Raw genomic sequence first — 16,985 nt, 5'->3', positions numbered from 1 at the left:
CAATGGTGACGTAATTACGATATGTTTCAATATTGGTTGGGTAACAAGTAACATGTATGTATACATGTATACTTAGTAAGTTGAAAGTACTATACTGTGGTCGGCTGGCTTTTTAATGTGCGTATGCTTGGTAGGAATATATACTGATGTTGATGGTGACGTAATTAAGATATGTTTCAATGTCGGGTTATAACTGGCTGTCAATGGTGACGTAATTAGGATATGTTTCAGTGTTGGGTGAATTAAAGGTAATGGCTGTATGTATACATGTATGTAATCTGAATCTTTATTACGTCACCATCAAAAGCCAGTTATAACCTGGCATTGATACCTACCAAGCATACACGTGAATTCGTACCAGCACGACCACAATACTTTCGCGCTCTGCTTGCGCAAGTAACAAGCCCTCATGTTTTTTTGTGTTATCCTCTAAGCACCATTCTATAATTGTGTACTTTTTGAAAACTGTTAAAGTATTCAATCAAGCAAGTTATTAAGTAGTAGACCGGATTGGCTTATTGTCGGTATCAGTCGAGAACGAGGGTGTCTATCCCCTTTTCAATGTACTAGACCCTGGGGGGATGGATTTCTGAGGTGGAGCGACAAAGCCACTATCAGCTCCCAGTACTTACTTACCACAGGCCTTACTTTCCCAGGCATGCTACTCATCCGCTGAGTTGGCAGTTCCTGGGATCAAACCCAGAACCATATACTGTAGTCCTAAGGCGAGTGCTCGACTGACTGAGCTACCCTGACACTGGATATTACAGTAATTTGCAGCAAGGAGACACAGAAAAGAAGACATTATCAACACATGGCCTATAGATAAGGCGGTCGTGCAATAATAAATACACTACTGGAAAAATCAAAGACGACCTTGAGCCAATTTCCCCACTCCATAGTAGCAAGTGGAGCTCTGTGCACTTCTACACTATCTGGCATCTGGATCATTTGAATCTACAAGAGCCACCACAGCTGGAGTATAACAGCCCACATTGTTTTTGCACATCCTGCTCTTGAATGCATTGTTTCGTGCATGACACGTGCAATGCATACATCATTTCCCCTATATCCAACAAAGAATTTCAATAGACTAAACAGGGGTAGTTTTTTTAATGCAGTTTTGAGTGGTGCTAGCCACTCCTATACGCAGCAATGTGTGTCTGTGTATGTAATACGTATGTCTGTCTCTGTGTATGTCTAACCACAGAAATGGTGTTTTTTTCACCACCAAGTGTCACTGTTGCGCAGCCTAACACACACACACACACACACACACACACACACACACACACACACACACACACACACACACACACACACACACACTACAGCACCACTCAGTTCAGACGGGTCTGATTTTTCTTTTTACAGAAATGCAAACATTCAATGGATGTTTGCAAGGTATCTATTTCTCATCTAATGCAATGTATCAAAATCCTTGCTCTGCCAGTGCCATATCTTTGCAGGAGTTCCTAATGCATTTACTGTAAGTTATGAGCAAAACTCAATGTCATCCACATTACATTTCTCTCAGTTGTAGAGAGACGCCTCAGAAATGAGGATGCTCCACGCTAGATCCAAACCCCTAGACTCTGTGGTGCTGGAGTGGAGGGGCTTTAGCCCTGACCTGCACCACCTGATTTCACCATCACTGAATGTACATTTTCTTTTCATCCTGAACTGGTGAACTGAAGAGGGGCTTCTTGATGAAAATGTCATCCTACAACATCACCTTTGAACCTCTGCTTCACATGCACATAGCTGCCAAGTAGAAGGTGGCCCCATTCATTGATTGCATAGTTAGTTGCTGCCTTAATAAATCAGACCTTAATTTGATCCAGATTGTGAGCTAATTGCACACAGAAATATGTCCCACAATGTAGCTCGTAAGTGAGAGTTACAGATTGCTGTACAGAATAAAAAACGGAAAACTGTATAAAAACAAAACGATGATCCAAAATTAAACAACCATAATGATGAATACAATGAAAAGCAAGCAGTAAACAATCAAGGCAAGCAAAACAACAAAATCATGAATACATCTGTTATGTAAATGACACTTAAAAAGCAGTGTAGCTGAAGCAGAAACTGACTTCACAAACCTAATCTCATCCGGTAGAAATGCAATGTTAGTGTTTGGAGGGGTGGCAGATGCAGCTTTTTATAGTAGTTTAAGAAGCTAAAAGATAGTATCAAATTGGTAAGCTGTTTTAGTGATCAAAAAACTAAATTCTTTTGGGGGTTCATATAGAGTGTCGCAGTCCTGCCTCCTACCCTGGACCAGGAAATGAAACCCAATGCATTATTCTCATAGACATTTCTTAAAGTATTTATTTAAAGACGGTTACGCCGCGGACAAAGCCAACTTGAGTCGTGACAACTCATGACAACACAAACAATATTTTGGACCAAACAAATAATTAGAAAGAAGAAAAAAACGGCAGGTTACAACACTTTTTTGTTGTTTTTCTTCTTTGTAATTATTTGTTTGATCCAAAATATTGTTTGTGTTGTCATGAGTTGTCACGACTCGAGTTGGCTTTGTCCGCGGCGTAACCGTCTTTAAATAAATACTTTAAGAAATGTCTATGAGAATAATGCATTGGGTTTCATTTCCTGGTCCAGGGTAGGAGGCGGGACTGCGACGCTCTATAGGAGGACTCTTTAAAATCCTCCTTATTAAATCAAACCTTGCATTAGCCTTATGAGATCATCATTACTAAATTCACCGATCGCTGTGTCTGTCCTATTCCGGGTCACTAGTGAAATGCATGTTGGGACGGCATCCGGGTCACCAGTGTCGGACACAGATTAATACTGGGACACACTTTTCCCACACGGGGAAATTCCGCGTAACAGATCCACACGGGGAAAGCAACTCGGACGGGGCATGTTAACGTGAACACACGCTGTTTCGACACCACACTGAACATCATTTGCTGTTCATATTCAGAACGGCTAAGGACTAGTACTAGTATAAATGTGAGCGTTTAACATATCATTTGTATGTTGTTGCCTCCCAGTTGATCTTCAAGTGTACTATTTGTGTACCATTTGTGATGGAAGAAACCCCTGCACACCCCCCACCTGGCCCATCTGCAGCCTCATGCATCATGCTCAGTCCTTTGGCTTGATTTAAAAGGCCGGGCTAGCATGTTGACTTATGGGCCTCATGGCTCTGGGTGTCGTGCGCCTACCTTTCTCTTGCTCTTAAATTGTCAGCCCTAAGATGCTGATGTTGAACGAAAAGTTTAAAAGATTAACGTGACAGTGTGTCGCGGGTTCGAGTCCCAATCCTGACGAACTTTGCTTCACCCATCTATCTCCCCGTTTCCTGTCTGCCTACTGCACATTATCAATAAAGGCAAAAAGCCCCAAAGTACAAAACCCCAAAGTACAACTGTACTTGGTACACTCTATTTTTCCCTACTCTACACCAAATCTCTTTGCCAAGAATAGACAATCTGCAAGCTCAAAACGTGACGTGTTGTGAGCTTGTAGATCAGCTGTTTTTTTTTTTGGCAGGAGTTCCCCTCAGGATAGGCATGCTGGGGTTCAAGTGGTTAATCACTATATTAACCCCTGGTGGCACAGTCGGTAGTGCTGTCGCGTCACAGCTAGAAGGTCCTGGGTTAGAGTCCTGCTGGGGACGCCGTGGGCGCTGGGGCCGTGTTCTCTCCTCCACGTCATCAGTGCCCATACCCTGGGTGGAGTTGACAAAGAGCCTTTCTGTGTGGAGTTTGTTTTTATTTGGAAAAAAGCAGTACAATAACAGCATTTCTATGCATACATAGGACACAAGTGCAGTTCCCAGGATTATTTTTTTTCACCCCTCTTCCCTCCCTCCCCCCTCCAAGTGACTCCATCTCCAGTGTCTCTGTAGCATCCTTGCTTTCTTCAGGACTACATATGGCATCAGGTCAACACTTAACAGGGGCAAAGGGCAATATCGCTTCAGAGCGTACATTTCAGAAGGAGAAAAAGAAGAAAGAGTGGGCAGACAAAAGAAAAAGACAAAGTGGCGCTTTTTGAGCTCCCAGATCTGCTACTTATTTTGCTACTTTTGAATTTGAATCGTGAAAAGTAACAGTTTGGAACATATGAGGTTTCCACCCGACATAGACAATATATGGCAACATATATATATATATATATATATTTCTTATTTTTTCCATTTATATTTCTGGGTAGGATTTAGAAGGATTTTAGAATCGGCCTCATGTCTAGGTTACTGTGGCTGTCTCATTGTCCAATTATGATCCTTTTTCCATTCCACTATGCAAGCATGCAATTTGAAATTGTATTTTTAATGAAAAAATGATTGAATCTGCATTTCTCAAAAACATTGTTTATTTTTCCCTTTTCAAACTAATGTTTTTTATTCCAAATGTAATTCAATAATAATACTATCAATGCTACATTTTAATACAATCCAATATAATGTCAAGTAGGCATAGAAACAGTAAATTGACTATACAATACACTATGGAAAATATGTACATAATAGGATGAGTCTCTTCAGAATGTCTCGCAGTTTAAAAAGTGCTATTATTGTCTGATGTTGAGAAAGCATGTCCATGCAGCCCTATTGACCTGTTTATCAAAACTGAAGAGCTTGACCAGAAATGACCCTTGGATTTTCTTGCGGCAGGCTTGACATTGGCAGGATGCACTCACTCAAGGTCGTGCTGAATCAATCAGCTTTTTACAGCTTTCTCTGTTTATCCAAACTTAAGCCAATCTTAGACAATCTTAGACTTATCTACCAAACGGGCAAAGAAGGTGCACAGTTATGTGGCTGAGTTACCAACGCCAACCTGGGAGTGGGAGTACTTAAGCCTGATTTATACTTGGGTGCTTGCCGGTGCCGCACACCAAAAGTAGCAGATCTACAAGTTCACGACATGTTGTGATAGGAATGTGGATATATGTGGTCTCACTGCACTGCAGAAACAAAGTGGGTTGAACCACCTGAGGATGATATATACTTTATTATTAGAACGGTTCCACATAGGGGATTAACAGTATTAATCTAAGTAGTATTAATTAATAGTATCGAAAGTAACAAAGCTATATTTTCTCAAATTTCTCTTCCTTTTTACAGCCGATTTATATTTGCTATTTGTGCCATCCATTCCATTGTATATGAATGTATTGAATGGATTGCTTCAGACAAAGACTATTGCACTAACAATTGTGCTCAACATACTATAACAATTGGCATGTATACATGCACAGTAATTACTTGTTTACAAATGCATCCATCAATTATACCAACAAATCTCATTATTTGCTCTTGTATTTTATAAAACAAAGATTATCCTATTTTGCATGCCTAGGCCTTTTTTTCTTGTTGCTATGGTATCAAAAGAGGTATTTTTTCTTTTATATGCTAGTATTATATTGAATATGAAACTTCTGGTATGCCTAGTACCATTTTAACCACCACAGAAAAAAAATATTAGCATAAACTTATGCTATGTTAAATCATATATCGACAATTTCCCATTGCATTGTCCCATTGCATGCCAAAATATATACAATTACAGTGGTGGAAGAAGTACTGAAATGTTTTACTTAGGTAAAAGTATCAATACCACAATGTAGAAATACTTAAAGTTCCAAATTAAAAGTACTCATTATGCAGAATTTCACATTTCACAGGTGCAATATGTCTAAATATCTTTAGATTTTTCTTTTGAAAATAACCTAATGTAAGTTTAAAAATATATATATATCTAAATTGTACTTTACACCACTGTACAATACTGTGTTGAAAACTCAATAATTTATCAACAGACCCCAAGGACTAGAAGGCGGCAAATACAATACATTATTTGCTTTGTCTTTTGCAGAGAAATTCAATGTGGTCTTTCTAGGATAACAGATGGTCTATCATTACGCCCATGTATTTGTATGAAACGATTATTTAATTATGGATAACAATGGGAGCTTTAAAGCAGTCACTGCCAGTCAGATGGTGAACCAAATGCTAATGTTTGATTTCTAAGGTACTACTGGCTTATATGGTGAGGTGTGATTGACGTTGCAGCATCATTTGAGTGCTGATGTGTCTGAGTTTTGAATGGCATAGCAGTAATAATAATAATAATGTTTATAGTCCCAAAGGATATTCATATGCGGCGGTGGTGGCTCAGGGGTAGAGTGGCTGGATGGTAACCGCAAGGTTGCCAGTTCGAACCCGGGCTCCCCCAGAGTTAGTGTCGAAGTGTCCTTGAGCAAGACACTGAACCCCTAATTGCTCCTGATGTGCTGGTTGGTGCCTTGCATGGTTTCTGCGGCGGCTGTGGCTCAGGAGGTAGAGCAGGTCGTCCAATGATCCATGGGTCGGCGGTTCGAATCCCGGCTCCTCCTGTCTACATGTCGAAGTGTCCTTGGGCAAGACACTGAACCCCAAATTGCTCCCGATGTGCTGGTTGGTACCTTGCATGGCTTCCGCTGCAATCGGTGTATGAATGTGTGTGTGAATGGGTGAATGTAATGCACAATCTATGTAAAGCGCCTTGGATAAAGGCGCTATATAAATGCACCATTTACCATTTACCATTTACCATTTCTGCTGCCATCGGTGTATGAATGGGTGAATGTAATGCACAATCTATGTAAAGCGCCGCTATATAAATGCACCCTTTACCTTTATATTCACCACGCTGGGCAAGACCTACGCTGTTTTATTTGGCCGGATTTTCGCGGAAGTACAGCTCAAAGACATGACGTTGACGCTTTACAAATCAGTTTACATTCTCCGTAAATGAAGTGTTGTGATTGGTCGAACAAAATATCGTATCCGGGGGAAATACTGTACATCTGACGGATGTTCCGGCCCGACACTTCCGCCGATACACTCTCTGCCTTATGTTGTGACCAGGCTTTTCTCTTCACAGATGAGTAAGGGCCGATTCATACTCATACAGAGCCTACAATGTGACGTAATTTGAGGTTCGGGGGGGTGGGGGGGGGGGGGGGTACCGTCCTAAAGTCGGCTCTTCGGTGCTATTGAAAATTTCTGACGAGCCGAAATCATTTCGGCACTACAGCGCCGAAACAGCGGTAAAATAGGAGTATGAATCGGCCCTAAGGGTGGGACAGAGGCTACATGTTCACAGTGTCAGCTGAGCTGTGTAGTTTGCTGTGATTGGTCTACTTTTGTACTAGTACAAAAATAGGTATGCATACATACCAATACCAACCAATCAGCCCTGCAGACAGCTGGGCAGTTGTCTTTTTTGAGTGGTGCAACCACTCCAACGAACAGCAATGTCTGTGTCCGTGTTTGTGTGTGACTATGTGACCAGTACCAATGAGTACCAAAAGTGGCGCTGTTGTGCCAGAAACGGAGAGAGAGAGATAGTGCTGCATGTTGCCTGCTAATGAGGGAGAGAGAGACAGAGAGGGGGGGGGGGGGGGGGAGATTTGCACCACTCGGTTCACACGGGTGTGATTTTTTTTTTTTTAAGTTTCACGTTCTTAAAAAAATGTCCTCACATTTTTGTATAAATACATTGCAAAAAATAAAGAATATCTGCAAGGTTACAACACATTGCAATGTGACCCATTGTGAGATTGTAGACAGCTTATTTTGCTATATTTAATATGATGAAGTATATAGATCTTAAAAGTGGTATATGTGGGGAACTCCCATATAGCATGTGGTAGGCCATTACAACCTTTACTTCCCTTTACTGACAGCTCATTTTGTACACAGGTGGTGCTCTGTGGTGGCTGGTTAGATAGCGTGGTGTTTAGACAGATGCCAGGTTCCATGTTTACCTGGTATGCTAGTTTCCTGGAAGCACCACACACACAGTTCTCTTTGCACTCTACTTATGTGACTATTTACTATCATAAATTGTCGTCTGTTGACTTGGGTTGCATTACTTACTCTGCGCTTACTCTTGTTGCTAATGATTCACACTTGTAAGCCGCTCTGGATTAGGCCTGTCACGATTAGAAATTTAGCTTGGCGATTAATTGTCACACGAATAATTGCGATTAACGATGTAATTGTGTTTTTGGCATTGAGCATTGGATAAAAAAGTAATTTCAGTTTGGGCTCCGTAAACAAAAGATGCAATAAGCAGATTTGACACATGATTTAGCTAATCTAATAACTGTATATGGATAGTGGGAAGATCGGCTATTTCCACTATTTTTGAAAATCCAACATGGAACATGTCATGATTATGACAATTATGCAAAAAATAATTGCGATTATCTGAAATAAAACGATTCTGATTGTGACAGGCCTACTCTGTGATAAGGGCATGTGCTAAATGCCTAAATTGTCCAGAGATGTGTGGAAGCAACATGTCGGGTCTGACGCACTCCCCTTCCTCCCTCGTTGCTCCCAGCGCTGGCTATCAGTAGACGGAGGAGGACAAAGGGGAGGCTTGTGTCGAGGTCGTGTCAGTGGCCATCTCACTCTCTCTCTTCCCTCTCTTCAGTCACATGATGCTCTTTGAATGATTTCTGTCGCCATCCCCCACGCTTCACCCTGACACTTCCATATCCTCCTCTTCGCGGCACGCTGCTAGGCCCCAGTCCTAGTTATTACTGATCACAGTACATTTTTACAACAAGTTTAACAAGCACTTATGATTATGTGGTCACTAAGTATATAGGTTTCCTGCTGAGTCTGTTTGGGTTTGTGTGTGCGTGTTTCTGGCGTCTCTTACCGGTGTGTGTGTGTGTGGGGGGGGGGGGGGGGAGGAGAGGCAGCTCCCCGGGATCTGGGACAGGTTTTCCTTTTTATGAGTGTGTTTGATATTCGGGACATGCTTCGGCCTTAAGAGCTCCATGATTCATTGCAGGAGGCGACATCGCCCATAGCAGAGATCCACAGCACAAGACTAATAATAGTCCAGCCTGACTTAGTATCCCATGTGACTTTCTTAATACTACCTAACGCTCAGAAACGAGTAAAAGTTGTTTTAGAAAAATATGAGTTCCCAACGTTTTCCTTCCCCGCTGGAAAATCTTCAGTGGAAGCATTTTTTGACAGGGTTGAAGGTTTATTTCATTGAAAACCTTAAAATTGCACAGTGCCAGATTGGTACAGGAATAGGTGTTGATTGGTCTCTCTTGAAATGTCCATCATTTTTAATTAAAGTTCAAACTTGCCATATTGTGCCTAACAGGATGTTTCCAAATGCACTGGTTGTCTGTCTGTCTGTCTGTCTGTCTGTCTGTCTGTCTGTCTGTCTGTCTGTCTGTCTGTCTGTCTGTCTGTCTGTCTGTCTGTCTGTCATATCATCATCACCCCATCTTATTTATTTCAGAAAGGGAAGAATTTAGTGTGTTAATTTAGCTACAATCGTGTATATCTGCATCTTATTCCATTAGCTTTCTTCCCTTCTACAGTAGAAATGTCTCCAGGTCTTGGATGGGGGACTGGTTCTCTTCTGTCACAGGGGGGCACTGTTAAGCTATAAATTGCACCAGTGCCGTCCATAAGCCAATGTCATATCCACACAAAATGGTTGCTACAAAACCCCAACACAATTACAAATTGCACAATTATTAGTTAGATGATTATTATTATTATTATTAGTAGTATTATTAATTTCTTCCAAGAATGATATAGTTCAGGGAGGTAAGGAACTATAATATGTTTTTTTTTTATGTGGGTCCCTTTATCTTTTTTTTGTTACCATGTGTTACACGATTGGTTCTCAGAGTGCGGTCCGGGGACCCTCAGAGGTCCTTGAGGAGTTAACAGATCTTTAACGCTGAGAGCAAAATGGCCTCGTTCCATTTTGTACACTCTCGGAGTTGTGTTCCATTTAATTAGTACACAGAGTTGTATTAACATTGAGGATTTTACTGTGTAGATCCGTGTCCCGGAGGTAACTAACAATCATATCAGGGGGCTCCTTGAAATTAGAATGTTCGACAAACACAGTTTCAAGAGTGTTTGTTAGTGAGTGAGTGGGAGGATGGATGGATGGATGCACTGTGTGTGTGTGTGTGTGTGTGTGTGTGTGTGTGTGTGTGTGTGTGTGTGTGTGTGTGTGTGTGTGTGTGTGTGTGTGTGTGTGTGTGTGTGTGTGTGTGTGTGTGTGTGTGTGTGTGTGTGTGTGTGTGTGTGTGTGTGTGTGTGTGTGTGTGTGTGTGTGTGTGTGTGTGTGTCAGAACTGCCTACAATGTTTTTGAGTGTAATGGTTGTTGCTCGCTCTGTGTCTTTCAGGCATACGGTATGTCTGTGCTGCCTCTGAATCTGATAAAAGGCACGCGGAGCGTGGTGTACGAACGCCTGGAGAACAGCGAAGACACTGAGGACGTCGAGCACCAGATTGAAAAACTGAAAGCAAAGGTGGGTCTCTCACTCTCACTGCCTGAACGGAAATATAAAGGCTCCCAAAACCTCTGGCTTTCACAGAGGCTATATGAAATAAAACAAGGTTCAAGGCGACAATAGCTGGGAAAATAAGTGGAGATGGAGAGATAAAATAATGAAATAGCTAGCAAAGAGTTTAATCATGCTCAGTAAGCTCAGTTACTTTTGTGTGTTTTTACCTGCTTCTGTGTGGTTCTCTGTATTTAATACAAAGCCCCGTTTTATACTTGGGCTATTCGAAAATAGCCCATCTACAAGGTCACAATGTGTCGCGAATCACGCAATACGACATATTGTGAGCTTGTAGATGGGCTATCTTTGAGAAATTTGAATTTCTACAATTACTACTAAGTAGTTACGGCAGGGTGGAAGTTGTTAAACATGAACACATTTGAAATATTCCCATGCACTCCCAGCTGACCTGCTCTCATCTATCCCCTTGACTGCAATGCAACCTGCTCAGCACTTTCCCCTCCCACAGCACCAGCTGGAATGCACTGAAAACTCACTTAGCCATTATTTGGCGCTGACAACTTTGCCAGATAACTTTGTGTACAGTAACAGTTCTTTAGGTTCAAAACAAATGAAAGAAAACTAAAACAGAGTTGAATTCAGCCCATACAAGCATGTTTACTGTAACCTGGTTTAACCACTCCCCCTTGAAAGATCAATAACTTATAAATATTAATAGTTTAGATTAATACTTTGGTAAATAAGGTTGTAATTTTCAATTTGGCTTTGTTATCTTGCAGTTTGTGTATTAACTGAGCAGTGGTCAAAACTATTAAATCTCATCAGCTATTTAACCACTCAGGGTTGTCCCGATCCAATCGGGGCCGATCACGTCATTTTCAAATGATCAGGATTGGGTTTTCGGGAGAAACATCACATGACTCCAGAGACATTATGTACCCATTTGTGAATTTTGGACATAATCTGTAGCAAAAAAAGGGACTTGAATCAATATTATATCCATATCATGATCGACTGGATATTGTCTGTTATTTTGGATATTGTATTATTGTGATATGGCATAAGTGTTCTATAAAAACATAAATATCGGATCGGGAAAAATCGGTGTTATCGATAATAACAATTGAGTAGTAATTCCCCTTCCAGTTCCTCGTGATCCCTGATCATTCACTACTACGTTTCAACTACTGAACTCAATTACAGGATTTACTTAGTGTGTGTTTGTTTGCATGTTACACAACTCTTGCCGACCTAACGCAGACAAAGCTGTAACTGCTGTGTGTGTTTTTGTTAATTAATGGCAGTGTATAGACGGACGTCCGCTGTCCTCGAGGGACCGCCACAGCCTCCAGGAGCTGGAGGGCAGACTGCAGGTCCTGCAGCGCAGGGGGAGACACCTGGAAATTGCAGAGAGGAACTGCTGTACCAAAGTAGGCCGTGCCCTCAGACCTTTTAAGGTGAGTGCACCATATGGTCTCGTTGCACCTCGGAAGCAGTGGCTTCATTTGCTGCAAAGTTCATTTTCGTGCCCTTTTTTTTCCTCCTTTTTTTTTTGGGTCTCTCAAAGCACATCTTTCGTTGTCTGTATAATAATAAACTGCTGCTTTCCAATAGTTTTCTGCCTGGTGGCGACGATATGTAATATCTGTCTGAGAAAATACAAATTGCAAGATAGAAGTCCATAATATGGCACGGTTAGGATTGGGATCCTGAACCGGAGGAATCGTGAGCAACCGGATCCAACATTAACCCATTTAGACCCGAGTTAAAAACATTCACTCTGAAAGAATATATATTCAAATATTTGCGCCACATTTTTTCGATTTCTCAAAAATAGCAGACCTACGAGTTCATAGCGCGCCACTCGGTGGCGCGCTATGAGCTTGTAGATCTGCTATTTTTCAATAGCTAAATTATAACATAATGTATGTAACCACCAAAAGGGGTTCCCGCTCAAAATGGGTTAAGGAAGACCCGGAATTGGTTCCATCACATTTGGAACTGTTTCAGGCCCTGGTTTTATCACACTGTCAGAGCTAGTAGGTTATGTGGACTTCACGTCTGCTGTACAATTACAGTACTGGTGGTACTTTTATATATCATGGACCACCATAGACCTGTTAAAGGAGAATTCCATACTAAAAGGCTTTCTTACCTTTCTTTGTAGTTGTTACGTCCCCACCAAAGAGGTCCAGGTGTTATTTTGTGCAAAAGCTCCTTATTGGCTATTTCCCCTACCATAAGCCCTAAATGAATTGCATTGCATTGAATGGGGCTATGGGGTGTTGTGCTAATTCGCTTATTTCCATCGCTCAAAATTATTATTTTTTTTGTATATATCCTCTCTTCATAATGTACAGTAAATAATATCCCAAGCGGCACACTTTACTACTTATTTCGATGGAAATAAGCGAATTAGCACAACACCCCATAGCCCCATTCAATTCCCATTCCATTCAATGCAATTCATTGAGGGCTTATGGTAGGGGAAATAGCCAATAAGGAGTTTTTGCATAAAAAAACACCTGGACCTCTTTGATGGGGACGTAATGACTACAAAGAAAGGTAAGAAAGCCTTTTAGTATGGAATTCTCCTTTAGAGAGTCGATTTGGAACCCCCTATAGGGATCGTTAAAGGGAAGCGTTAACAAGTTGAATCGTGCGAGGATACTTGTCGAAGACCTACAGTTGGGTGCCACCGATATTGTCCCTTATCATTTGACCCATTTAGGCCTACAGTTGGGTGCCACCGATATTGTCCCTTATCATTTGACCCATTTAGGCCTGACCTCAAAATTTTAAAAAATCCTTCTAAATCCTCCAGTTTTCTGAAATAAATATTTTCACGATTTTTCAAAAATAGCAGACCTACAAGCTCGTAGCGCGCCACTTGGTGGCGCGCTATGAGCTTGTAGATCTGCTATTTTTCAATAGCTAAATTATAACATAATGTTTAAAACACCAAAAGGGGTTCCCGCCCAAAATGGGTTAACTGTCCTTTTGCGCAGATCACGCAAACCTCAGCAAAAAGAAAAGGACAATATCGATGGCCTCCAACTGTACCTGACACTGGGTAAAGATGACGAGCATCTTCAGGATCCCAGGCCTGGTCACACAGTATACTTTCACATTACTGCTCACCATTTTCTAAAGCATATCATTTTTACTTGATTGTTGGGGAAGCCATTGGTTTCAGTTCATTTGACTGTGGTATGAAAATCAACATGCAGAGGCCTGAACATTTATTGGGACAGGTAATCCAACATGTAAAATATAACATTTTGGGGGTCAAAGTTAAGATATAATGTTTCTGTCTTAACCACATGATCCCTAGTGTCTCCATTATTGTGGAAAATGGTTTTGCAGAAAGTAGCAGATCAACAAGCTTGTCAAGCTCGTCAGTCGCTATTTTCTGCGAACAGAAACCAGAAAATACCCTAGTATAAAGCCCTGAGGGACTCCGTTCGTTTAAGCGGTTAAAAAGTGGAATGATTTGAACAGTAACTGCAAATATTCCCTAGATTGATTTTACGAGCTAAATGTCCATGACTTATTAACCGCTCAATTGCGTTTAGCTAATATTTAGTCAGTTATTCAGGTCAGTTTGATAACTTTGGACAAAATGTAAACAAACGCCAAGTCTAAAAATAAAGTCATTAACAGGGAAAATGGCCTTTGTTTATGTGAGAGTCAATGACATTGACACGGGTATCGTCCTTTAACCCATACTGGACGGGAACCCCTTTAGGTGTTTTAAACATTATGTTATACTTTAGCTATTGAAAAATAGCAGATCTACGAGCTTGTAGATCTGCTATTGTTGAAAAATCGTGAAAATGTGACGCAAATCTTTGAATATGTATTCTTTCAGAGCGAACGTTTTTAACTAAAATCTTTGCTTCTGGGGGGTCCCTGGTACTACATATTTTCAGATGGGGGGTCGGCGGCAAATTACAGATAATTATTGGGGGTCTTTGACATGAAAATGTTTGAGAACCACTGACATAGAAAATTGTCAGGATTTAGAAGACGTTGTAGAATCGTCCTCAGGTCTAAATGGGTTAAAAGATGCCTCTGGTGGTTTTCTTTCTTTCATTCCTTTTCCATGCAGAGAGAATACAATTAAAACAAGCTAAATGTTTGTTATGTTTGTATAACTATTAACATAGCAAACTATTAACTTGTTGCATCACAGTGTTACAGAAGTAGAGCGAGGGAAAAGTAAACTGTGTGGTTTACCTTGTTGTTGGCGATGTGTAATGCTGAAATTCATGGCATCTAAGATCATTTAGGGCAGGCAGACATGGCAGGCCCAACTATTTCACAATTATGACAATTGGGAGGCAATATAGCAACAGCTAGAAAGGTGCGATCCTCTGAGTGCAGATCTCCTGGTTGCCTACCCAGGGCTGTGTCCGTTGTGGCGGTGCAGCCATCATGGGTGTAGGTGAAATAGCTTTTGGCTGTGCATTGATTAGAGGCCGATGTGTGATTACAATCTGGGACATATCAGACACGTTCATGATTTGTTGCAAAATGGTAACCTGACTACGCCAGATTGCGGCACTATTGAGTTCACAAGTTCCCTCCTCCTGCCTGCATCTGGTCTCTCTCAAGCAGAAACGATGAACCGGAAGCAGCGGGACAAAAATCTGATATCTTCATAATAGTTTTGAGTTGTAGGTTTTGTTAGGTTGTGTTTACATTTGCGCTGTGGCAGCTCTGCAATACGTCATCAGACGTTGATCCCGCATACGGCCGCATATCGCTCCGATCAGCATTTGATCGGAGTACATCGTCTCTGCTTGAGAGGGACCAGATGGGAGCAGGAGGAGGAACTCACTGCTGCCACCATCTGGCGGAGTCTGGTTAGCAAAATGGGCCTCTTCCGCAAAATTTGGAATTGAATGTGATAAATATGAATGAAACTTGATCACATGACTCCAGAGACAATATGTACACATTTGCGAGTTTTGGCCATAATCTGTAGCAAAAAGACGTGTTTTGAAGAAAACACAAAATGTCGGAAAGCCTTTCAGGTGTAAATGGTCCAGCGGTGCCTGAGATTTGCTGCTCACAGACAGACAGACGGACAGACACGACCACGAAAACAACCCCAGCCGATCAGGCCTGGCGAAAAATACAAAACAAACCCCTCCCCATGAAAATTGTCAAAAAACAAAGCTACAGTCAGTAACTAACTCATATTTCGGACATGGCAGCCTGGCTCATTAGCATGTGGAAATTAATTTAATTAGCATGATGAAATACCATAGCAGAGCAATAATATACTAATGCTCTGCCTTCTCATCATTTTGGTACCAGCCAATGTGCCCCTTCCTTCCCCGCCTGAGTTGTTGTTTGCTGCTAACTTTACTTCAGCACCCCTGAGGTAATTGGGTCAAATATTTAATGTGCAGGATATTCATTTGCTGTAGGTGAAGACACCCTTGAGAAAGTGGTTGGAAATAAAAAAGAAAAGAAAAGGTGAATGTGTGCTGCTGCAGGGAGGCAAACGATGGTCCAAATGAAGTGGACCTGTTGGTCTCAGCGGACGTAGTGCTATTCTGGACATGTCATAATGGCTGAATATTCTGCGAAAATGGATGAAGGTTATTATGCAAAACATTGATGAACGTTATGGCAAAATTCAAAACGGGGTAATGACACAAACTCTCACCAACGATGACACCAACTATCCATGTACAACATACCAAATTGTAAAACAATTGTTTCTGTTTGCAGTTTTAACATCAAGTCAAAGCCTGTCATCATTGTATTTACAAAAGCAAAATGATGCATGTACAGGTGTTGAGTTGGCAATTGAAAAGCCCTTGTTTCATATCCAAACTGCAGTTATTTCAACAGTTATGCTACATTGTTGCTCCTCGCATGCTGCATTCACACTAGCAGTGACAAAGCAAGCTATGAGTCATTTTCAATTGAAGCCAATGAAATGAAGACAAACAGATGCCTGGCATTTGTCACTATATGTAACAAAAATAAGTATCAACTTGTTTCAGTGCTCCAATGATGCAGTGAACCATCAATCAATTTTATATTTTTTGTTTCACCATTTGCATTTTCACCTCACTTCCCTTCTCTCTCTCTCCCCACAATTCATTTAGTTTTAGCTTTTTATCCCCTTTCCTCCCATTGATATACCAATTGATTCCTCCCCACACACATTTATGTGTGCTGTCCCTGCTGTCATATCCTATTGGCTCACCTGCCAGTGAGGAGCCCCCACCGGGAGGACGTAGAGCCTCCGTACTGCTCCTCCCGCCCAACACTCCCTGCTGACATGATTTTTCATCATGTATTTATTCAACAAAATCAGCATATGTTATTTTACAAACAAACTATTAGTGTATTGGCAAGATTGTTTGTCAAAGGTGCCCGGAGCCCATTGTAGCTCTGCTTATTATGAGTGGGTAAGTGTCGGGGGCAGACACACTTGTGTTAGAGAAGTTGTCATCGACATATTTATGTGGAATGGTTACTGTGAAAATATTCCAGTGAAGAATTATATCAAAAATAAAACTTTGGTTGAATTGAAAAAGTTACACGGTATGACTTTATACTGCAGAGCTTTTAACACCATAATGTGGTTCTCCTCTGCATCATTCTGCAGACAATGGCTTGTGGAATA

At 41.2% G+C, this 16,985-nt stretch overlaps 1 protein-coding gene across 2 annotated transcripts in view; it reads left to right on the top strand.

The window, feature by feature from the left end:
- lmbrd1 (LMBR1 domain containing 1) overlaps window positions 1-16,985 on the top strand; it is a 125,067-nt gene that overhangs the window by 65,858 nt on the left and 42,224 nt on the right. For both annotated transcript variants that reach the window (XR_013790897.1, XM_079511556.1), the window contains exons 8-9: window positions 10,211-10,336; window positions 11,638-11,790. Coding sequence is in view for 1 of the 2 variants with exons in the window: in XM_079511556.1 (XP_079367682.1) it covers window positions 10,211-10,336; window positions 11,638-11,790 (279 nt within the window). In the remaining variant the exon portion in view is untranslated. The remainder of the gene's footprint in view (window positions 1-10,210; window positions 10,337-11,637; window positions 11,791-16,985) is intronic.

The sequence above is a fragment of the Electrona antarctica genome (assembly GCF_951216825.1).
Source record: "Electrona antarctica genome assembly, chromosome: 10".
Taxonomy (NCBI): Eukaryota; Metazoa; Chordata; class Actinopteri; order Myctophiformes; family Myctophidae; genus Electrona; species Electrona antarctica.
The sequence above is the reverse complement of the archived record's forward strand: the minus strand, read 5'-3'. Positions and strand labels throughout refer to the sequence as shown.